The following is a 22,941-nucleotide window of genomic DNA, read 5'->3' as shown; positions in this document are numbered from 1 at the left end:
TGGCGTTTACTTTTTTTGTGCCTGCAGAATGTTGCTTGAAAAGCATGCAGGTAGATTTCAAAATACTTTTTCTCCCCAACCTAAAACCATCCCTCGGGACACCTCCTCCCAATGCAGCTAAAGGTCTGGGCGTTGAGGAACAATTACCAGACAACCGCTATGAAAATAATCACCCTTAGAGGGAAGGTGTTTTGCGGTTGGGTTGCAAAGCAGGGAAATTACCATTTTGTTCCTTCCCTGAAGCTAACACAGTGTAACATGGACAATCTGACGGCCATTACTTAACGATGCCAGTTCAAGGAATCCTGAACTTCATCCTTCATTTTCACTGCGCAGTAAACGTTAAGCAAACAGCGGCTGAGAGGCACAGAAACACCGCCCCCAAGGAAAACCAAGGGTCCCCTAACAAGCTGGCCCTTTATCACTGTAGAAATCCTTTTCATTTCCACTAATCGGGCTCTCCGGGCAGGTATCAAGTTTCCTTTTCTTCTGTTTAGCCATTTGCTATTTGCTAGCAGATTTTCACACTAGGAAAAGGCCCCGCAGAAAGCAAAGAAATACCTCAGCTGCCCGTGGACTGCAATTACTGTTTATTGTTTCCATAATTTTCCTCAAGAACTGGGCCTAAAGAAAAATGTGCAATTTCCAGGCACTTTTCCTAGGGGGCTGTGCATCATGCACTAATCTCTCTACAGTGAAAATGTACTTTTCTCACCGGCTTTTCTGTGCATTTTTGTTTCAACAAATATTAAACTCACATTACGGAAGGCTGCATGAAAATCAAAACCAGTTTTATTGATCCATATTTACGGAGACTAATGCATTGCGGTATGTCATAGAAACAATTAATATTTTACACATCAATTTAAAGGAAAACAGCCTTAACTGTGTATGGTAAAAAAAAAAAAAAAAGTGACAAAACTGAGCAATCAAATTCAGTTTTTCATCTTTTTCAGTTTCCAGCCCTACTGACAGAGCACCATTTTGTCGCAATTTTCCAGATGTTGCACACAGCCTCACCCTGGTTTCCATTTTTCTCCTCGGGTCCCATATCCTCTGCACGCTTACAGTTAAAGGAAGCCTCGTGACAGAGAATGAAACATATGCAAACCTATATTTCAGGATGTTCAGACTGAGGTTAGACATAGGGCACTGAAGACATTAATCAACAAGATGGCTCTGTCCGGGTCAGACTGATAGGCAACATGTAATGCAAAATCTTCCAGAAAATAAATCTGGATGACACTTGTGTTGCTATTTTATACTAGGGATATGATTGCAGCCTGAGGAAATGCAACTCTGCTTTTCATACAGCATTATATAAGGCCAGGCTGTAAGAAGTTATGTACTCTGGCTAGAAGCAATCTCAGAAGTTTTGCAGTTTCTTTCTTTTTAGTTTTTGGCCTGGCATTTACCTCCTGTCCCTTTGGGCTTCCAGCTGAATTGGAACTGGCCTTTACTGAACATCAGTGCCATGAGCCCCCTCCCACCAGCTCACGTACAGTCCGCCCATTGCGATGACAAGCCTCAGGCAGGGGCTGTGCATCAGGGCTCCTTCTGGATCCCTGCAACCATGACCCCGAAGTCTCGTCACTAGGCATCACTGTTGGGTGGCGACTGGAACCCCCCTCTCCCACACGGGCACTATAGATGCTGCCCCTGCTGGTGCAGGTAATGGAAGATGGGGACCCAGGAACTGAACCCAGGTCATTCACAGGACAATGCTCAACCCTGCAAATTTTGCAGTTTCTGATGTCATGAAGATTTCTTAAAGAGTGGGTTCCTATAACTTGCCCAGAAGTGGAACAATCACAAGGCTGTCACAGATACCTCGTGCTAGGCATCCTGCAAAAATATTTTCTCTTATTTTAGACATTAAAACAAAGGGGTTATTTTGGTGGTGTTGTTGTGGGTAAGAATTAAGGCATTATTGGGTAATTGTGCAAGTCCCTGGCTAGGTGGTCTGGGCTTGCAGACCAATGTCCCGAAGTTATTGTTGAGGGTACAGTTCATCAAATCTCTGCAATCCACATGTCTCAAAATACCGACGGACGCTGAGGGAAGTGAAGTTTTGCGTCTATTTGGACTCTGTGGTGCTTGGTTCTCTCACCAGGCTCAGCAGTTTGTCCAGCTTAGCAATTTCATATTCAGGTCCTTTTTGAACTTCTTGTCCTTTCTTTTCCTAAAACAAACAAAAGAACACAAGTATTTAAGAGATTAGACAATTCAGGAAAGGAAGAATGCCTGTGTTGTCCAGCTTGCTAAATGATGACCCAGTTTCGACATGCCTGATGTGAAGCTGGTCACTGATGGAACTACCTCGCTTTTATTTAGTAACCTTGGAAAGAAAACATGAGATAAAAGGAGACAGCAAGCCGCAGTTTACACTCAAAGAAGATTTTCACTGCAATATAGATACCAATAACAGCCTAGCACCATCACAAAGGCCTTTTATCTTGTAGAGCTTGAGTTTTAAAGCAAATCCCGCACATAATATTCTGTTTTATGCGCACAAGTGGCACTGTGAAAATGTAAAAGGAGGCAAACCCCCTATTTTGCACATACTTTTATGCGCACTTGGAAAAGACATTCTAGGGGATGGAGTCAGGGCAGGGAAAACATTCTTGCACATAGTTTTGATTCTCACTAGTCAGTGCAAGAGCATATACACAGGAACGTAATCTGCTCAGGGGCAGGTGTGCACGTGCCTGGGCAAGCCACAAAGTTTCAAAGCAGGTGGATTTTACTTATTTATTTATGAACAGAATTTATACCTGCTCATTCACAAATCTAAGAGGTTTACAATACACATACATCATGCAATACAACATAAAAGTATAACATACATAAAGCTATAAAAACAACGTATGCGCATTTGTCAACTTTGAAAATTTGGGATAAAGTCTAGGGGTGGAAAAGGCTTTATAGGTTGTTATAAAATTACCCTCCCTAAGTAAAAACTGTACCCCTGGGATCAATATGTTTCATGACTCAACAAATAAGAACCAGTTGAGTGAAAAAAGCATTTCCCTATACAGAAATTCCACTCAGAACACGTAAATTATTGGTGAAGAGTGCAGCCCCACGAGAATAATTTAAATGTTCGGGCGATGTGGTCTTTATTGAGTTTTGACAGCCTAATAGGCAATTTCTTTTTCCACTGCTGTATGTTCAATTCAACCCCGGGTTATTACTGAGATAGCAACGCAAGAAAAACTGGCTCCTGTGGACTGAGAAACATTCCAAAGCTTACTCTCAAGGAAAATACTTTGGAGTAGGAAGATAAGTATTAGTTTTTCTTTTGGCTTTGCTCTACCTCCTGTGGGAAGCTTTTATTTACTTATTTGAAACAGTTTTGTAAAAATATTTGGGACTTGACATATCAGCAATCATTTTAGACCGATGATTATAACCATACTGGCACTTTGATAAAAGACATGAGACACTAAGTTAATGGTACAGTCAGGTGCCTATATATATGAGATCTTTTCTTGCAAGGCATTATTTTTGCAGTAATTCCACTCAGATTGTTAATCTGAGTGGAATTTCTGTATACAGTATGTTTCATGGACATTGGTCCTGGGAAAAGGAAAGCCCCTAAATTAGAGCAATAGGAGGCATATAAAGCCAAATAAAAAATGCTGGCCATACCAGCTGAAGCAGGATCAGTGATGTCGCTGCTTCCTACAGTGAACAGCCTCTCATCACCAGAGAAAATGAAGATGTATGGATGCATCAGGTTACATGGGTAACGAGTTATGATAAATGGCCACTTCAAACAATTGTGGTTGAGGTGCTTTTTACCCACAGACTGTAGCGGGAGTTTAAAGCTGAAATCTAATTTGGAAATTTGTGGCTGTGCACGTGTATTAGGTTAGGAGAGAGTGGACATGAAGTTATATAGATGTACGTGGTAGGGACACATAAGCTTCACTTGTGTAAAATCATGATCAGTAGTCAATTACTATAAGATGTCAGTGAAATTAACAACTTAGACTCCATTACAGTGATACATGGCCAACACATAGTGATAATTAGATGCAGTTGACTTTTAGATGCAGGTGCAGAGCAGAAATCTTCAAAGGCAGGAAACTAAGCTGAAGCTTCAAAAGACAAGTTTAAAAAAGAAATACAGGAAATTAGACTAGCTTCTATGCATGTGCCAGAAATGCAAGGCTAAGAGCTTAAAAGAACACACAAGAGATTGGATAAATTTCTGACAAGAGCTGAGCCTGAACAGGTCAGAGTGTTACACTTGATATTGACCAAGAATCCACAGTATGTTTCCATTCCTCCCGCTGAGACTACTTGCAAGTAACCATCTGGAGAACCAGGAGGTCATTCTCTCAGGAAAGTGACAAGCATTTGCTAGGCCATTTGTATATATTTTTATCCCTTTTAGCTGGGGGAACATTTATGCCGCTGCACTGCATATATACGTTATGCCTACAGTCATTTTCATAAGTGTCTGTTTTGTTATATTCTACTTTTGCAAATAATAATAATAATATAGCTTCTTACTTATATATAACACTAAATAGTCAGGCATCAATATTTTCTTTGGGGAATTTGGATTGTTCCTGTTGTGGTCTTCTACTCCCTTTTCACTCATAACCCCACTACTCAACTCCACCCTGCGACAGCAAAAAAAACCTCCCATGGCATGCACATACAAAGTTAACTTTTGTGGATTTACACACATGCTTTGGAAAAATTGGAAGTATGCACGTGAATACCAAACACACTCCAACAAAGCCCCCCACAGATTGCCTATTTATTATGCATGTATAAGTATGTGTATATTTTTATGTGCATTCTAGCCAGAGCAATTTTCAAAGAGCCACTTACGTGCATAAAACTTGGTTTTATGCACGTAAGTGCATTAAAAAAATGATTGCCTTATTCTGTGTTTGCACAGAAACAAGGTTGACATTTAATCTTACCTGTTAAGTTCCTTTCCTTTAGCCCTACTAGACAGGCTTTTATTGATGGCTGCATTATCTCTATTACCTTGTTTTTTTTAATGTCCTGGATGAGCAGGAGAGTTGCTGGCAATGGGGAGGGGTGTCAGAGGTAGCAAGCTATTATGGCAACTTCCCCTCTCACTATCGTAGCCAATTAACTCACTCTTCCCTAAGCAGCCTGTTCCCTGCAGGCCGAAAAGAGACTCTACTCAATACCTCCAGAAAGGCAAATAGCTGTGTTTCTGCCTGAATTCTGCCACAGTGCTTCCTTCTAAACAGCTAGGAAGACAGAGGAGGAAAGTGAGAGATAGGCAAGGGTGGGCTAGGGGAGGAGCTCCAAAACCCCTTAAGCCTTGCTACTGTTTAATTCCCTTCCATCAGTAAACTTAATGAAATGTGTGTCTGAGTCTGAGTCCAACATGGAGACTGTGACTGACCCAGAATCCTCTGCTGCCTTGGCCTGCTTGCAGTTCTGGCCACGTGAACCCTAAATGCCCTATTGAACCTGATTTGGAAAAATTCCAGGAGACATCTGGACAGCAGCCTGAGCTGTCTAAAACTTGTGATGGATGATCATAGAGTCACAATAAACAGAAGGAAAAGGTCAGAATCTCAGGCTGGAATTTCAACTACAGTGGCACCTGTAAAAACAGCCGAAGCCATGAAGATCTCCCTGAGCGGGTGAAAAAATGACAGGACAAAGGACTAACAGAAGATTAATGTGAATACCAGGCACGTAGGCCCCAATTTGGGAAAGGAATCAGGGTAACATAGGTCGATTTTATCTTCTTTTTGACATGAGAAACTGTGTACGTGATACTCCCAAATGTTCATGCAATTTAGGGATTTACTTTATGCTGCCTGTTTTACCTATAAAAGAAGAATTAGCTGATGTTCAAGGGGAGACAGAGGGTAGTGCTTCTCATGAGGGTCTTGCCAGAGAACTGCTGCCATTCTGTACCTCCCAGGGATACCTGTATTGCTTACTGATATACAATAAAAAATTGAGATTTGTTTCTATAAAAGTTTGGTGTGGTATCCTTGTGGAGAAGCACCTTAGGTGTGGTATCCCATGGAGAAGCACCTTAGGCGTGACTAGCGCTTAACATTAGGAATACTCTGCCAGTGCTGATGAACCAGACCCCTAGGGTCACAGGCCTGAGGAGGAGTGAAAGTTAACTCATATTTCTGGTGGCCATGATATTCTATTGCTGTAGCCATGTTGTAGTGTCTTTCTACCAGTTTGGGCACAGCAATAGAATAACTTTGGCCACCAGAAATGTGAGCTTATTCTACCTCAGATCAAAGAAGACGTAAGCTCTCTGGGGCTTGCACCTACAGCTGAACAAAACATAAGTTCTTTTGGAAAGGTACATTCAGATGAATGGTATGCGCTTGGTGTTATGCATCTCAGCTTTGAAGTACTGCTTCCCTAGAGAGCTTACATTGGAAATGTAAATCCCCCTGGGTCTGAGGTGGACTACCACACTGCGCACAACAACAGAAGCATTTGCCACCAGAAGGTGCCTTCCCTAGAGAGCTTACATTGGAAATGTAAATCCCCCTGGGTCTGAGGTGGACTACCACACTGCGCACAACAACAGAAGCATTTGCCACCAGAAATGTGAGCTTATTCTACCTCAGACCCAGGAGTTAAACTTCTAATGTAAGCTCTCTGAGGTAGGCACCAGTCACAGGTTTTCATTGTTTTTCTGAACAGCTGGAGAGCACATGCACATGTCATGCTATCTGTTGGGGCTCATCCTAACAGCCATATGCTTTGTTCATCTAGCTGCAGGTGTGTTTCCCAGAGAGCTTATGCTTTTATTTTACTTGTCATACCTTGTCAAATGGCCTCGAATGAGAATGTGCCCACAAGTTGGGATGCACAGCACCAATTTCACATGCAATGCCATTTTGGCAAGGTATGGAAAGTAAAATCAAAGCATAAGCTCTCTGGGGCGGGCACCTTCAGCTGAAGACTGTGCACTCTGGTGCTGTGCATCCGACTTTGGCATCCTGTTCAGCTGAAGGTGCCCCTCTCAGAGAGTTTATACTTTAAGCCAGTTGTAGTTGCTTACCCCAGAGAGCTTATGCTTTGATTTTACTTGCTATTCCTTGTCAAAAGGACCTTGGATGCAAGAATTTGCTCTCTGGGGTGGGCACTCACACCTAGCTGAACAAAGTGTAAGCTCCCTGGGGTGGGCATCTACAGTTAAACAGTATGCCAAAGTCAGGATGTACAGGATGTACAGCGCCAGTGTACTGTTCAGCTGTAGGTGCCCGCCCCGAGAGCTTACACTGGAAATTAAACTCCTGGGTCTGATTGGAGTAAACTTACATTTCTGATGGCCAAAGTTATTCTATTGCTGTGCCCAGTGTGGTAGAAGCAGCTAGACACTACCATACAGGACACAGCACACTCAGAATACAAATGACCCTTAGCTAATATAAAACAAGGAGCCACAAATTAAGAACTGAAAAACACAAACAGAAACCCTGAGAAGGCTGACTCTGTACAGTTCTAACAGCAGATGTTTGAACCATGCGGGTTAACTTACACCTGAAAATTGTGCACTAATGTTCGCACCCCTTATTACATCGGCCCAACTGTATTTTACATGCACAAGTCATTGGCAGTTACTTATTTATTTATTTATTTATTTAACATTTCTTTTATACCGATATCCGTTCGCACATCGTATCGGTTCACAGTGAACAAAAAACCATTGGGCAGTGCCCGTACATATAACATATAACAGATAACATAATATAATATGAACTAGGCAACATATAAATAAATTTTTGGGAGGAGCCCTTACATATAGAATTTTTGGGAGGAGCCCTTACATATAACAGGCATCAATGGGTAGATTGCTATGGAATATAACTATAACTAATTAACTATATACATGAAAGTATATACTTTCATGTATACATACATACTTACATATATATACATATTTACATACTTACATATATATATATGGTTACATATATATATATGGTTACATACTTACATATATATACATACTTGTACAACTAAGATACAGTGGCTTTTATTTGGTTCATTTGGCCTTGCATTTTATTAAACATATAAAACTAAAGTGCAACCAATTTACAGAAAGGCCATATCTATCGAGTTGTGCCAAAAATGTGCATATAAAACAGGTATTACCCTGATTTACATTGCTATAGGCCAAAACAAAAAAATTATGAGAGTTAAATACTAAATCGATGCCCCAGCAACTGAGATCTCACTTTTCAGAGGAAAAAATCCTGCAATATTCAACAATGAGGTTTCCTTTCACTGCTGAGCACTAATCTAAAATGTTGCATTTATCTCTCCTTCCTCAACAGCAATTTAACTAGAGCAAATAGTGACAAAGGCTCACTCAGATTTGTCAAGAACTTTCCAGACAGGGCAACATAATATGGCCAGAAATTATTGCTCCATGTGAAAGTGATGACTTCCTTTTAGCTCAGTTTAAAGTGATTTATCCTGGAATAGACTGCAGAGCAGTACATACCATTAAACTGTCAAATTAAGCTTAGCTGCCTCCTCGATGTATACTACAAGTTTTATTTATCACCTGCCCATGTCCTTTGCTCTATGTTGGGAAAGCGACATGCCCCCTGAAGACTTGTACATAGACATCTCTCCTGTCCATGCACTGCTTGCACTGAAGCACCTCTAGTGTCACACTGCTCTGATGCCTCCCAGTCTCTTGCTGACTTGAAATCCTTTGCAACTGACATGTTAACCGCTCCCTCGAGAGGAGGTCATTTTTCTGAATTTTTGACACACAGAGAACAACGATGGATTCACAAACTCCACTCTCTATCCCCTGATGGCCTGAACTGGGTTATTGAGTGCTCCATTTTTCTACGATTTTACTTTCTTATATTCAGTTGCTCTGTAGTCACATTCATTCTTAGTTTTGCAGCCTCTGTTTGTGATTGGCTACCCTGACCTCAGGCCTCTGATTGGCTCGGTCTCCCCCACTCACAGTTCCAGCTGTACTGTCTTGTAGCCCCTGATTTTGATTGGTCATTTCCTCTCTCACTGTTTGATTGGCTGTCTCCTTTGGCGCCCAATTCTGTTTTGGTTTAAAACCCTTTTTTCATTTCAGTATCGGTAAGAGCTTCTTTGTCAATTTACATGAATGCGTCATAAAAGATATGTCACTGCTCAGAATATTTTTCCCATCATTTTAGTATCCCCCAAATGGCTCTGTTTCCAAGACATATTCATTTGATTCTTGTTTGTGTTGGAGTTTGAGCTGTCTGCCCTTCAGTCCCTCTTGTCACAGCCTCCGCGCGAAAACACGGATCCATGTCGGGGGTCTAACCACTCTGTAAACCTTCTTTAAGCTACATTGTTTTGAAGCTCCTGAATGTAGCCTGCATCTTTAACAACTATTTTGTTGCTTGTGGTGGACACTTATAACCTTCAGATTCCTTGGATGTGTGTCCTCCTACTCCCCAACTTGATTTGTAAATTGAATGATACCATCTCAAAAGGGATACTGAAAAACGTAATGCTATCATATTCTTGTTATTCTCAGCCACCATTTTACAATTCTATACATTATCTTCACCCCTGCTTCCATGTTAACATTTATACAGCTGAAATCAGTTTCATGAAGCTGTCTTGTTTGTTAAGATGTACTGGGTCAACGTATCTTCTAAGTATTATTCTATTTATAATAATATAAGGCATGCTATGCTGGGTCAGTTCAAGGACTACCATGCTTGGCATCCTGTCTCTGACAGTTGCCAGTCCAGGTTAAAAGTATCCAGCAGATCCCAAAATGTAGATCTATTTCTCCTTACTGACTCCCAGGCATAGCCATGACCCCCCGTCATCTAATTTACCAGGCTAATAATGTTGTATAGAGCTTCCATCCAGAAACTTGTGTAAATCTTTTTAAAACCCCGCTATGCTAGTCACATTGGCCACGTCCTCTGGCAATAGATCCCACAGCTTGATTGTGCGTTGAGTGAAATAGTACTACTACTATTTGCTTTAAATCTGCTAGTTGTTACTTTCATAGCGTATCCTCTTGTTTCAGTAGTTTTTGAAAGGTAAATACAATTTCCTAGTTACCTATTTCACTCTGCTCATGATTTTATAAACTTGTATCATATCCTCTCTCTGTAGTCTCTTCTCCAAGCTGAAGAGCCTTAATCAGTTTAGCCCTGCTTCTTAAGAGAGTCATACTATCCCCTTTATTTATCATTATTGTTGCCCTTCGCTATACCTTTTCCAGTTCCACTATATTATTTTTGAGAAAGGGTGACTAGAATTGTACATAATATTCAACATGCAGTCACACCATGGAGCAATATAGAGGCAATACAATATTTTGTTTTATTCTTCATTTCTTTATAGATCATTTCTAATATTCTATTTGCTTTTTTGACTGCTGCTGCACATTGAGCTGAGGATTTTAATGTATTATCCACAGGGTCTCCAAGGAACTTTTCCTGGTTGGTGACTCCTCGTATGGAACCCAGCATTGTGTAATTGGATTATTCCCTATGGGCCAGATTTTCAGAGGATTTACATGCATCGGGGGGCTTACGCGCACCAGGCCTATTTTAGAAAGGCCCAGCGACGTGCGTAAAGCCCCGGGACGCGTCTACATCCCGGGGCTTTACTAAAGGGGCGGGATGGGGCGGTCCGGGGCAGGGGCGGGGCCAGAGGCCTCCGACACAGTGGCCATTTGCCACTGTGTCAGAGGATCGCGTGCTGGCAGGCTGTCGGCGCACACACCCTGCGCCTGCCTGGAGGCAGGTGCAAAAGGTTGGACAAAATGTTTGGGGAGGCTTAGAGTAGGGCTGGGGGGGGGAAGGTTAGGGGAAGGTTAGGGGGAAGGGAAGTTCCCTTCTAGGCTGCTCTGATTTCGGAGCGGCCTGGGAGGGAACGGGGGAAGCCCGCGGGCGTCGGCACGCGCAAGGTACACTAATGGGCACCCCTTTGCGTGCGCCGACCCCTGATTTTATAACTTGCATGCGCAAGTTATAAAATCGGGCATACATGTAGGCACGCCGGGTAGGGCGACCACGCGCTTCTATTAAAATCTACCCCTATGTATATTAATCTGCTCTTTTCCACATTAAATTAAATCTGTCATTCGGTTGCCCAGTATCCTAGTCTCACAAGGTCCTTTTGCAGTTCCTACAATCCCTAGCTGTTTAAACAACTTTGAATAAATTTGTGTCATCTGCAAATTTGATAACCTCACTTATTCCATCCCTCAAGAAGGCACACCTCACCTTCACAAGGGATTGAGCCCCCTCCATCGCTGGCCCTGCCCGCTGGAACTCACTACCCACACACCTCCGACTGGAGCCTTGCACCAACAAATTCAAAAATAAATTAAAGACCTGGCTCTTCAAGCTGGTTTACCCTGATTAGATCCTCTGCACCTTTGACCCTGTGCTGTATCAGTACCTCACCTGGACCTTGTACATAGTTGTTTTTTACACTGTTTACCTGTTATCCGTTTACCTATTATCTATTACAGTTTTGCGGCTCCTGTTTGCCAGCTTTCGGCTACTTCTCTCCCTTTCTTCTGCAATCCCATCCCCAGTACCTGTTTGATGTATTTTCCACCTGCAGTCTGATGTAAACCAGTATGATGTAACTACTAATACCAGTATAAAAAAAAAAAAGAAGCTTTAAATAAATAAATAAATAAATAAATAAAATAAATTCCCTTTTCCAGATCATTTATGAATGGGTCATTCCATATCAAGTGGACAAGGGTCCACGTTCAACCTCCTCCAAATCAAACAAAATTTTGCACAGATGTTCTCTAGGGTCTCAAACAAAACCGTACTAAATGTTTCACCTGGATCTCCATTGCTTGGAGAGCTAGAGGCAGTTGAATGGAGGTTACCTCTGAGTACCATGCTCCATGCAACCTAAAATGGCCATTTTGTCCAGGTGCTGCAGCCTGACAATACCTCTCAGGGGCCTGAAATTGTGTGAATTAGTACACCCCCTGGTGGTAAGTCCTAGTGCAAAGTTTGGAACACAACGTAAGCTTGCCTCCCTTTTTATGGGCCAGCGAAGTTGTGAAAAATGTTACAAAATAAATATAAGGCCTACTTTGACTCCTCAGGGCTCCTGACTTATACTTTGATTCAGGCCCTGACTGCGTAGTTTTTAAATCTTTTCTTTTTTATATCATTTGAAAGAGCATCTTTTTTTTCTACAAAAGTTGCCCTGTTTCATTTTGGACCTGATCTTGCTTTGGCCAGAATGAAGGCCCCCAACGATACACATCATTTGCATGCGTGGGCGCTCTATGTTAAAAAGAGGCATCTTTGTGAGCTAGAGATGTGAAATTGTACAGTGCGGCGAAGCTTGATGTGCTTACCATGCTTGTAGCTTATGACACATCTTGCTTCAACATACTTTTATAAATGACCCCTCAAAATTGACATTTTATTGTGCTTTATTTACTGCTTGCAAGCTTGAACATAAAAAGTATCACCGTCACAAGGAACTGTGGTAACTTCATGTTTCAAGTGTGTTGTGGCAAAGATTTTGGCAACATGCCCTGGCCTGTGACACCATTGTGCTCTTTGTGCTATCAAATTTTTCTTTGTCCCGAATGAGGACATTGAAGCAACCAGACCTGTTCAGGATGAGAGGTTTAGCAAAAGTCATACAGTTGCTAGCCTAAGGGAAAATCATCAATACAAGGCCAACTAAAATTTGCATTAGCAAAATTTCAAATGACGTCACCTCATTCATTGCAAATGTTCTAGAACATGAACGTGAATATTTTCCTGCCCTTCAAGTATCCAGCTTGCAACCTGGTCAATATCTATGATAAAGCCTGGTGGATTGGCCAGATATGCAAAATTTCAATTTCTTGCACCCTAACATCCTGCCAGGTCATTTTTTTGGCCGCCCTCTGGAGTCACCTGTTGGGTTCCAGAAGGGCACATTATTGCTACCCTTGATGCACCCATAACAGCTTCATCAGGCAGACAGTACATTTATTCACAAGCCACTTTGTCACGCATTGTTAGGACATTCAAAAGCATGTGCAAGGCAGGTAGAAAGACTAAGGGAATTTTTGTGAAATCTGCAGTTTAAGCAATTCTCGAATTTAGTGTCTTGCCTTTTCTTGTTCTGTGCTTAAATAAAAGCTTGGAAAACTATGGTTGGTACCTTGTCTGGCTGTCTTTTAGTGGCTCCTAGGCGATGGGGTTGTCAATTTTGCTGAACTGGCAGTGGCTCAGCCACCACTGACCAATGCAAGGTAACTAATCAACATTGCACTGACTTTGATGACTAATTTTTGAAAATACGTCTAAGCAAATAAATATGTGTAAAAAGCTAAAAGTATGGTAAGCACAGTAAACTGAGCTGTATTGTAGAATTTCAGATCTCTAGCTCATTTGCATGTTTCACAGTTGGGTGCCAAAGATGGCCCTTTTTAACAGTGCATTCATACATGCAAATGATGCTTATCTATGGGACTGTAATTCTGATCAAAGCAAGCCTTGGTCCAGGATGAAACAGGGTGACTTTTGTAGCAAAAAAGGTGTTCTTTCAAACAACATTAGATAGAAAAAATAAAAAACCTCAAAGTAGAGATATTTGCACCCAAATAATGGCAAAAATTTGCATAAAAGGATGACATCAAGTTTTTATGTAACTATATCTTGGCTTCTAGTTGGCTGCAAAGCCTCCTAATGAAAATCCTAGATGTACATCATGGGCCATGAGTATTGATCCAGTTATAGTGTGAATCAAAGTATACAGCAGGAGCAATGAGGAGTCAAAGTAGGTCTTAAATTTCTTTTGCGACATTTTTCACGTACTTTGCTGGCCCCTAAAAAGGGTGGCAAGCTCACATTAGGTTCCAGACTTTGTATAGGAACTTAGCTCCAGAGTTTGTAATAATTCACAAACTTTCAGGCCTCTAACAGTGGTTGTTTGGCTGCAGTGCCAGACAAAGTGGCCATTTTGTGTTGCGTGGAGCTCAGTGACCTTCATTCAGCTGCCTCTAGCTCTTTAACTAATAGAGCAGGGGTCGGGAACCCATGGCTCGCGAGCCAGATATGGCTCTTTTGAGGGCTGCATCTGGCTCGCAGACAAGTGTCGCCATACTTCGCGGTTCCCCGCTGACCCAGCTGCTCCCCGGTCCTCCGCCGCCCGGGCTTAAAATGCTGTCAGCCCGGGCGGAACGCGGCAGGACAGCTGGAGTCAGCGGCACCGGCGTGCTCTCTTCCCCCCCCCCCCCCCGCGGCCCGGAAGAGGAAGTGGAGAGCATCGGGTGCCTGCGCGGAAGAAGAGACCACACTAGCGTGGTCTCTTCTTCCGCGCAGGCACCCGATGCTCACCACTTCCTCTTCCGGGCCGCGGGGGGGAGGAGAAGAGAGCACGCCGACTGGAGTCATCCGGGTGCCTGCGCGGGAGTCATCGGGTGTCAGCCGGGTGCCAGCGCTGGAGTCATCGGGTGCCTGCGCGGGTCTTCCCGCGCAGGCACCCGATGCTCTCCACTTCCTCTTCCGGGCCGCGGGAAGAAGAGAGCACGCCGGTGCTCTCTTCTTCCCGCGGCCCGGAAGAGGAAGTGGAGAGCATCGGGTGCCTGCGCGGGAAGACCCGCGCAGGCACGCTACTGTCCGACGGGAAGAAGATTGCAGCGCGGCTCGGAGGAAAATGAAAATCTTCAACCGCGGCCGATGGGACTCCGCCTTCGCCTCCGCGAGGGCTGAAAATGAAGGAGGTTAGCGTTGGGAGGTGGCTGCTGCTGCCGCGAGTTCCCGGGGGGGGGGGGGGGGGGGAAGGGGGAGAGAGAGAGTGAATGAATGAGCGAGCAAGCATGTGTGTTTGAGATCCTGTGTGTGTGAGTGAGAGATTGCATGTATGTGAATGATTGAGAGCCTGTATATGTGAAAGAGAGTATGTCTGTGATTGAGATCCTGCCTGTGAGAGAGAGAGCATGAATGTAAGTTTACCATTGGGAACCTGTATGTGTAAGTTTGTAATTGAAAACCTGTTTGTTTGAAAGAGTATGTGTGTATGATTGAGATCCTTTGTGTGTGAGAGAGATCATGTGTATGTATGATTAAGAGCCTGTGTGTATAAGTAAGAGAGAGATCATGTGTGTCTGTGTCTGATTGACAGCTGGTTTAGGTGATGGAGCATGTGAGTATGTGATTGAGAGCCTGTGTTTAAATGAGAGAGAGAGACCATGTGTGTCTGTGTGATTGAGAGCTGATTTAGGTGAGGGAGCATGTGAGTATGTGATTGAGAGCCTGTGTTTAAATGAGAGAGAGAGACCATGTGTGTATGTGTGTGATTGAGAGCTGATTTAGGTGAGGGAGCATGTGAGTATGTGATTGAGAGCCTGTGTTTAAATGAGAGAGAGAGACCATGTGTGTATGTGTGTGATTGAGAGCTGATTTAGGTGAGGGAGCATGTGAGTATGTGATTGAGAGCCTGTGTGTAAATGAGAGAAAGAGAGGACATGTTTGTAAGCATGTGAATGAGAGTCTGTGTGTGAGAGAAAAAGACAGCATGTATTTATGTGACTGAAAGCCTGTGTGTGTGTGTAAGCGTGAAAAGATAGACAGCATGTGTGTAAATGTGTAATTAAGAGCCTATATAAGTGAGAGAGAAAAAACATTTGTATATGTGAGTACTGAGAGCATGTGTGTATAGGTGTGTCATTGAGAGCCAGTGTGAGAGACAGCGCTGGTATGTGACTGAGAGAGGAGAAAGTTCCAAGCAAACCACCCCACCTCCTGCTAATTCAGAACAATCTCAGGACACCTGGATATCAAACGTTCCCAGGTATGCAGAGCAAAAAAATGTTTGTATCCTTATTATTTTTCATTACTGGATCTTTGTGTCTGCTATTTTGAAATATTTTGTTGGTATCTGGAAATGTTTTATATGAGTTTTTAATTATTGGATATTCCACTCATCAGCTGTTTCGAAATATGTTCTTTTTGTTAGTACACTTTTACTGCTGATGATTTTATATTTCTTGATTTGTTTTATAAGGATGTGTGATGTTTCTTTTTTCCTTTGTTACACTGCATACAGAGACTCTGGCTTGTTGCAGTTTCCAATTCAGTTTTTGTCTGCATGCTTCTTGTTATGCGTTTTGGTCTCTTTATTCTATGTTAGGTGAGGGACAGCACGTGATTCAGGTGAGGTTTTCTGCTGGCGTGTAGTTTCTGTGTAGGACTCTATAGCAGCCTGACTTGGTCCGTTTTCCTAATAGGAGATGTATTGGTGTCTTAAGGCCTGGTGTAATATTTTCAGAGACTTATTGTACTTTAAAAGTGTGATCTTACATAAAATGCACACATTTACTTGTATTTAGTTTTAAACATATTGTATGGCTCTCATGGAATTACATTTTAAAATATGTGGCGTTTATGGCTCTCTCAGCCAAAAAGGTTCCTGACCCCTGTAATAGAGATTCAGCCGAAAAATGTTGCATAATTTTATTTGAGGCCCTAGTGAATATCTATACAAATTTTATTCAGCTTGAAGGAGGTTGAACGTGGATGATTTTCTAAAATGGTCCACTTGACATGGAATGTCCAGAATGTTAAACAGCGTAGGTCCCATTCAGATCCCTATGACCTTTCTCCATTTGTTAAACTGACCAGTTAGTCCTACCCTCTGTTTCCTATCATTTAACAGTTCCCAATCTATTTAGGACACCGCCTCCCATTGCAGGACTTTTTACTTTCCTGAGGGGTCTTTCATGGGGGACTTGGTTAGATCATGAGAGGTCTTGAACAAGTAGATGTGAATCGGTTATTTACAATTTTCGAATAATAGAAGGACTAGGAGGCATTCCATGAAGTTAGCAAGTAGCACATTTAAGACTAATCGGAGAAAATTCTTTTTCACTCAATGCACAATAAAGCTCTGGAATTTGTTGCCAGAGGATGTGGTTAGTGCAGTTAGTGTAGCTGGGTTCAAAAAAGGTTTGGATAAGTTCTTGGAGGAGAAGTCCATTAACTGCTATTAATCAAGTTTACTTAGGGGCAGATTTTAAAAGCCCTGCGTGCGTAAATCCAGACGTATTTACGCACGCAGGGGACTTGCGCACCTATGTTGCATAGACCGCCAGTGCGCGCAAAGCCCCGGGACCCACGTAAGTCCTGGGGCTTTGCTTGGGGGGGCCGTGTCGGGGGAGCCGTGTCGGGGGCATGGCATTTGAGGGCATTCCGGGAGCGGGGCTGTGGGCGTGGTGCCGGCCCGGGGGCATTCCGGGGGTGTGGCCGAGGGGGGGTATTTAGTTAGGGCTGGGGAGTGGGTTAGTTAGGGGAAGCGAGGGAAAGGTTGGGGGGGGGGGGGGGGGGCCGGTAAAAAGTTCCCTCCGAGGCCACTCCGATTTCGGAGCGGCCTCGGAGGGAACGGAGGCAGGCTGCTCGGCTCGGCGCACGCAGGTTGCGCAATTGTGCACCCCCCCTGTGCGCGCTGATCCTGGATTTTATAACATGCATTGCACATGACAGCGCGCGCATGTTATAAAATCGGGTGTAGATTTGTTCGCGCCGGGTTGCACGAACAAATCTACGCCCGTGCATAACTTTAAAAATCTACCCCTTAGGGAATAGCCACTGCTATTAATTGCATCAGTAGCATGGGATCTTCATAGTGTTTGGGTACTTGCCAGGTTCTTGTGGCCTGGTTTGGCCTCTGTTGGAAACAGGATGCTGGGCTTGATGGACCCTTGGTCTGACCCAGCATGGCGACATATCTTATGTTCTTATGGTCTTATGTAGATACCTTCTGAAAATTCAATCAAATACACTGTATAAACTAGCTCACCTTTAGCAACATGTTTATTTAACACCTTTAAAATATCTAAGAGATTTGTAAGGCAAGACTTCCCTTTGCTAAAACCATGTTGACTGTGCCCCATTAAACCATGTCTATCTATATGGCCAATAATTTAAAAAAAAAAAAAAAGAAATCAATATTGCATTGACCATCCTACAGTTTTCAGATATTTTGTCTGTTTTAAATGATAGGTTGCAAATGACTAATAATAGGTTTGCAATTTAATGCTTGAGTTATTTCATGATTCTGGGATGTAAATAACCTGCTCCTGGTGATTTGTTACTCTTTAACTTGTCAGATTGATCTATTACATCTTCCATTATAATAGAGATTTGCTTTATTGCTCAGAATCATCACCATCCAAGGATGTTCCCAACATCCTCCTCAATAAAGATAAAGGCAAATAATAATTCATTGTTTTTTTTTTTTTACTATTTCCTTGTCCTCTTAGTGAATGAGCGGCTCAACTGACACCTTCACAGGCTTTTTGCTTCAAATGTTCTTGAAAAAGTTTTAATTATTAGTTTTTAGCTCTATAACAAAATTCTTCTCAAAGTCTGTCTTGGCCTGTTTTACTACTGTTTTACATCTAACTTGTCAATACTTATGCCCTTGCCTATTCTCCGCATTTGGGTCTAACTTTCTATTTTTTTGATAGATACCCTTTTAGTTTTTTGAGTTTTATTTATTTTTTATTTATGCAATTTTACAAATTATTTAAACAAGATAAATTATCTTGAACAAGTAATACAGAGAAAGACACAATAATACAGATTATAAGAAATAATTTCAAAACAATATTAAGAGTTTTTTTCCTTTCTCTGATATCTAGTCCACCATTTGAAGGGGGGAAGCGTAATAACACAACCTAAAGAAATGTTAACAAATCAATACAAGAAAATTAAGCCTGCTTCCATAGTGCAAAGGATTTATATTCTAATGGGAACTGGATTCGGTATCCCTGGGTTCTGGGGGTCTTGGGGGAACTTTCCCTGCCAAAAATTGCGATAACTGTGGAGGGTCATAAAATACATAGGAATTACTATTATGCTTGACTAAGCATTTACATGGGAATTTCAAGAAGAAAGATCCTCCAAGCTGCAAAGGCTTTCCTCCTTTTTTGAGTTTCCCGTGCTACATCCGGGAATACTCTTACATTACACCCCAAGAAAAGCTCATTTCTATATTTTAGGCAACGTTTCAATAACCATTCTCTATCAATCTCTAAAGATAGATTAACTATCAAAGTAGTTGGTATCGCTAATTCAGTGTCGGAGGTCTCTAAAAATGTTGATATATCCAGTGATTTTTCTCTAGCTGGAACCAAATTAGTTATTCCTTCTTCATTTTGTGCCATAGATCTTTTGGCTTTAGAGATATAAAATATCTTCGATATCGGTGGCAGTTCAGTTTCAGTTATTTTTAACACTTCCAGAAGATATCTTTTAAAAATATCCCAAGGTGAAATCAGGGAGATCTTTGGAAAATTAATAAATCTTAAGTTCTTATTCCTGATTATATTTTCCATATTTTCCATTTTGAAAGCAACGCTTTTCCTCTCTTTCAACATAACATTTTGCACTTCTTGGATATTTCTAATTTGGCCTCTGTTATTTACTATTTGTTGCTCTAAATCAGCATTTGAGTTTGTAACAGCATTTACTTTTTGCTCCGATTCTTTCACTGAATCGCTCACAGATTTCATTTGAGAGAGGATAGAGGATTTCATTTCCACGATTGTCTCCCAAATTGTTTCCAAAGTAAAGACAGCTGGTCTTACCACGGTTGGCTCAGATCGTATATCAGTTCCTCCTACTGCCCCTCCAGAACACTCCAGTATCGAATCCTCCTCTTCCCCGGTCTGGCCCGTGGTCTCCTTTGGGCTTTCCTTTTCTCTTCTGTCCAGACCTACTGGGCTGCATCGAAAAACACCTTGGTCTGCCGATGTAACTTCCTGAACGGGGGAGCTCCAGCTTACTGCCGGGTTCACGGGGGCGGGTCCTTCTGCAGGGCTTAAAGGTGATAAAGAGCCAGGGAGAGAGGGTCGCTCTTCTTCCCCTCCCCTTCTCTCCAGCAGCTGGGCTCCTGCACTTGAATCCTTTCGCACCACGTGAAGATCCATTGGACTGGTCACAGGAGAATTCGAGGGGGCTGTAGGGTATGGCTCACCTCTCGGCTTTCTCTTGCGACCCATTCTGAAGAAATAAAACTTCGCAAGAAATGCCCTTTTAGTTTTAACTGCCTCTTTTACCTCATCATTACACCATGCTGGCAATCATTTGATCTTCTTTCAAACATTTTAATTGCATGGAATACATTTTATCTGGGCTTCCAAGAGGAGATGGTGGAGGGTGGTGGATGCCTGGAATGCCCTTCCGAAGGAAGTGGTGAAGGCCAGAACTGTGAAGGACTTCAAAGGGGCATGGGATAAACACTGTGGATCCATAAAATCAAGAGGCCGTCAATAAAGAGTGGGTGGCTCGCCAGAATGACGGCTACTGCCTGGAGATAATACCCTTATTCAATAAACATACAAATGGTTACTGTGACTCCAACATCACTCTAAGCTACAACAGCAAGAGGAAATGTGGAAAAAAGGATTCGCACTCACAAAGCGGGGAGTAGCTGGCTTGTTACGGCGGTTACTACCCCAAACCAAATAAGCCTGATACTTCACTTTCAATGCATATCCAGCATAGCTCTCTGCTTCAACGGCAGGGGAGAAGAAAAACTGATACTTCACGCATATCCCTCATAGCTCTCTGCTTCAACGGCAGGGGAGAAGAAAAACTGATACTTCACGCATATCCAGCATAGCTCTCTGCTTCAATGGCAGGGGAGAAGAAAAACTGATACTTCACGCATATCCAGCATAGCTCCCTGCTTCAATGGCAGGGAAGAAGAAAAACTGATACTTCACGCATATCCAGCATAGCTCTCTGCTTCAACGGCAGGGGAGAAGAAAAACTGATACTTCACGCATATCCAGCATAGCTCCCTGCTTCAACGGCAGGGGAGAAGAAAAAAGGATTCGCACTCATAAAGCGGGGAGTAGCTGGCTTGTTACGGCGGTTACTACCCCAAACCAAATAAGTCTGATACTTCACTTTCAATGCATATCCAGCATAGCTCCCTGCTTCAACAGCAGGGGAGAAGAAAAACAACCAATAAGGGCTGAATAACATAGTCTGGGTAAAACAAATAAGCATGGGTGTAGCTTGCTTATTGCGGCGGTTACTTCCCCTTCTACCCCTAACTAATTGAGCTTGATATTTCACTTGGATGCAGCTCCATCACTGCTCTCTACATTAATGTTGGGGGTGGAAGGGAAATAGAACCAAAGAGCTAAGAGAAACAGATAAGTATGAGAAAAAAGTGTGTGAAACTTGCTGGGCAGACTGGATGGGCCGTTTGGTCTTCTTCTGCCGTCATTTCTATGTTTCTATGTTTCTATGTTTAAAAATATCAACGGCAATATTTAGAAAGCCGCTGATCGCTTAAGTTATCTGGCTAAATTAGCAGGATAAACATCCTGCAGAATTTGCTCCCATAAATCTATCCAACTATCTTTAGTCAGATAATGTTTGAAATTTATCTGGCTGCATGTAGCCAGATAACTTGCCATTTAACCAGCTATATTTAAAATATAGCAGGCTGCAAAATAAAACTTAAAAAAAAATAAAACCTTTGGGGCCATCAGATCAGATTCGCCAGCCTTCACCCCAGAAAACACCTTACAATAAGTGCAGGCATCATTTTGATTCCATCCACCCCACCAAATGTTTTAAAAGGCAATGAGCACTAATACCCTGAGACCAGCCCTCCTCCTTCCTTAATATTTTTCTGGAAAATCATGAGCACCTTCAACACCCCCGTCACCCCCAAGTTCCATTCCAGTCCCTATTCACCTTGGACCCACGAAACCCCAGCCAGGAGGGCAGCAGTGTCTTACCCACTCCCGGTCACTTTCAGTTTTGCTCAGGTGTAACTGTGTGTAGGTAATTTTGGTGGAATAATTTTCAAAGTGAATGTACACGCTTACGTTTGCGTGAAAAATTGGTGTTAATTATGAGTTCATTTGCTGACTTTCTTATATGGGCTGTTATAAAATTATCCCCATAATAAAGTACAGAGACTCCGAAGTTCATCTAATCAACCCAATGTTTGTGTCTCCTACAATACTTCAGACCCTACTTCTCTGGCGCTACCTTTGCTTCCTTTCTGCTAATGATTCCTTTATGTTTGCCCGATGGCTACTTCAGTTTCAAATAACATTTTTGCCACCTCTACCACTCGCATTTTGTCATTTTCTGCTGAATATAACTGCTGACCAAACTTATTTATTTGCAGCTGCTTTGTTTCTGTGCAGTTTTAAAAGCTAATATTCTCTGACAAACCTTACATTACACAATATTATATAATGCAAATTAGAAATGTGTTTTACATTAAAGTTATGCTTATTGCAACCCTTTTACTACTTTACTAATTACACCATATTTCCTACAGCACCAAAACTCAAATTTCATACAGACTGAAGTTAACGGTGTGATTACAAATAATATTAGATCAATTTTAAAATGAGCGCGCGGGTGCTCGTACACGTGCAGAGGGGCATGCGAGTGGAGACATGCTGCATTTTTAAATTATGCGAGCATTTCCCCATGAAAGATTTCAAATACGCCCAGCATGGGTAACTATGCTCCTAATTTTAAGGGATGACTTGAGCAAACCTACTTTGCGTAGCTTCCATAGGACTTTGCCAGCTTTAACATGCACAGGTGAGTGGATCTTAAAACAGGCTCACGGGAAGGACAGTCCCAGTTTTTCCTGTTAGTCCACCAGTTTGCCCGGTCAATTCTGAGGTCATCGAGACCCCGCTGGTTCTTCATCCTGAGTGCCCCCCCCCCCCAGCTGACCTGGATCCCTCACCCTGTCCTGTAAGCCCTAAAATGCGAGATCTGCAGACTTGCTCCTCGTTAGGAGAAGCTGTAAATTTACACAGCTAACAAGCCGATGCACACTGTGGTCTCCGCTTTTAAAATATGGAGCTACTCGTGTAAGGGTTGGCCCTGTTCCAAAATGCCCATATCCCACCCCCTTAATTTTTGCCGCACGCATGCATATTGACACGCA

The 22,941-nt window shown here is 42.5% G+C and overlaps 1 protein-coding gene across 1 annotated transcript in view; it reads right to left on the bottom strand.

The window, feature by feature from the left end:
* Nucleotides 1–776: 776 nt before the first annotated feature.
* The window catches only part of DNAI1 (dynein axonemal intermediate chain 1), a 730,814-nt gene continuing 708,649 nt past the window's right edge, over nt 777–22,941 (bottom strand). The window contains exon 20 of the mRNA XM_029581328.1: nt 777–2,182. Coding sequence (XP_029437188.1) covers nt 2,078–2,182 — 105 coding nt within the window. The 3' untranslated portion in view covers nt 777–2,077. The remainder of the gene's footprint in view (nt 2,183–22,941) is intronic.

The sequence above is a fragment of the Rhinatrema bivittatum genome, chromosome 1 (assembly GCF_901001135.1).
Source record: "Rhinatrema bivittatum chromosome 1, aRhiBiv1.1, whole genome shotgun sequence".
NCBI classification, from domain to species: domain Eukaryota; kingdom Metazoa; phylum Chordata; class Amphibia; order Gymnophiona; family Rhinatrematidae; genus Rhinatrema; species Rhinatrema bivittatum.
Note: the sequence above shows the minus strand (reverse complement) of the source record. Positions and strands in the feature narration are given on the sequence as shown.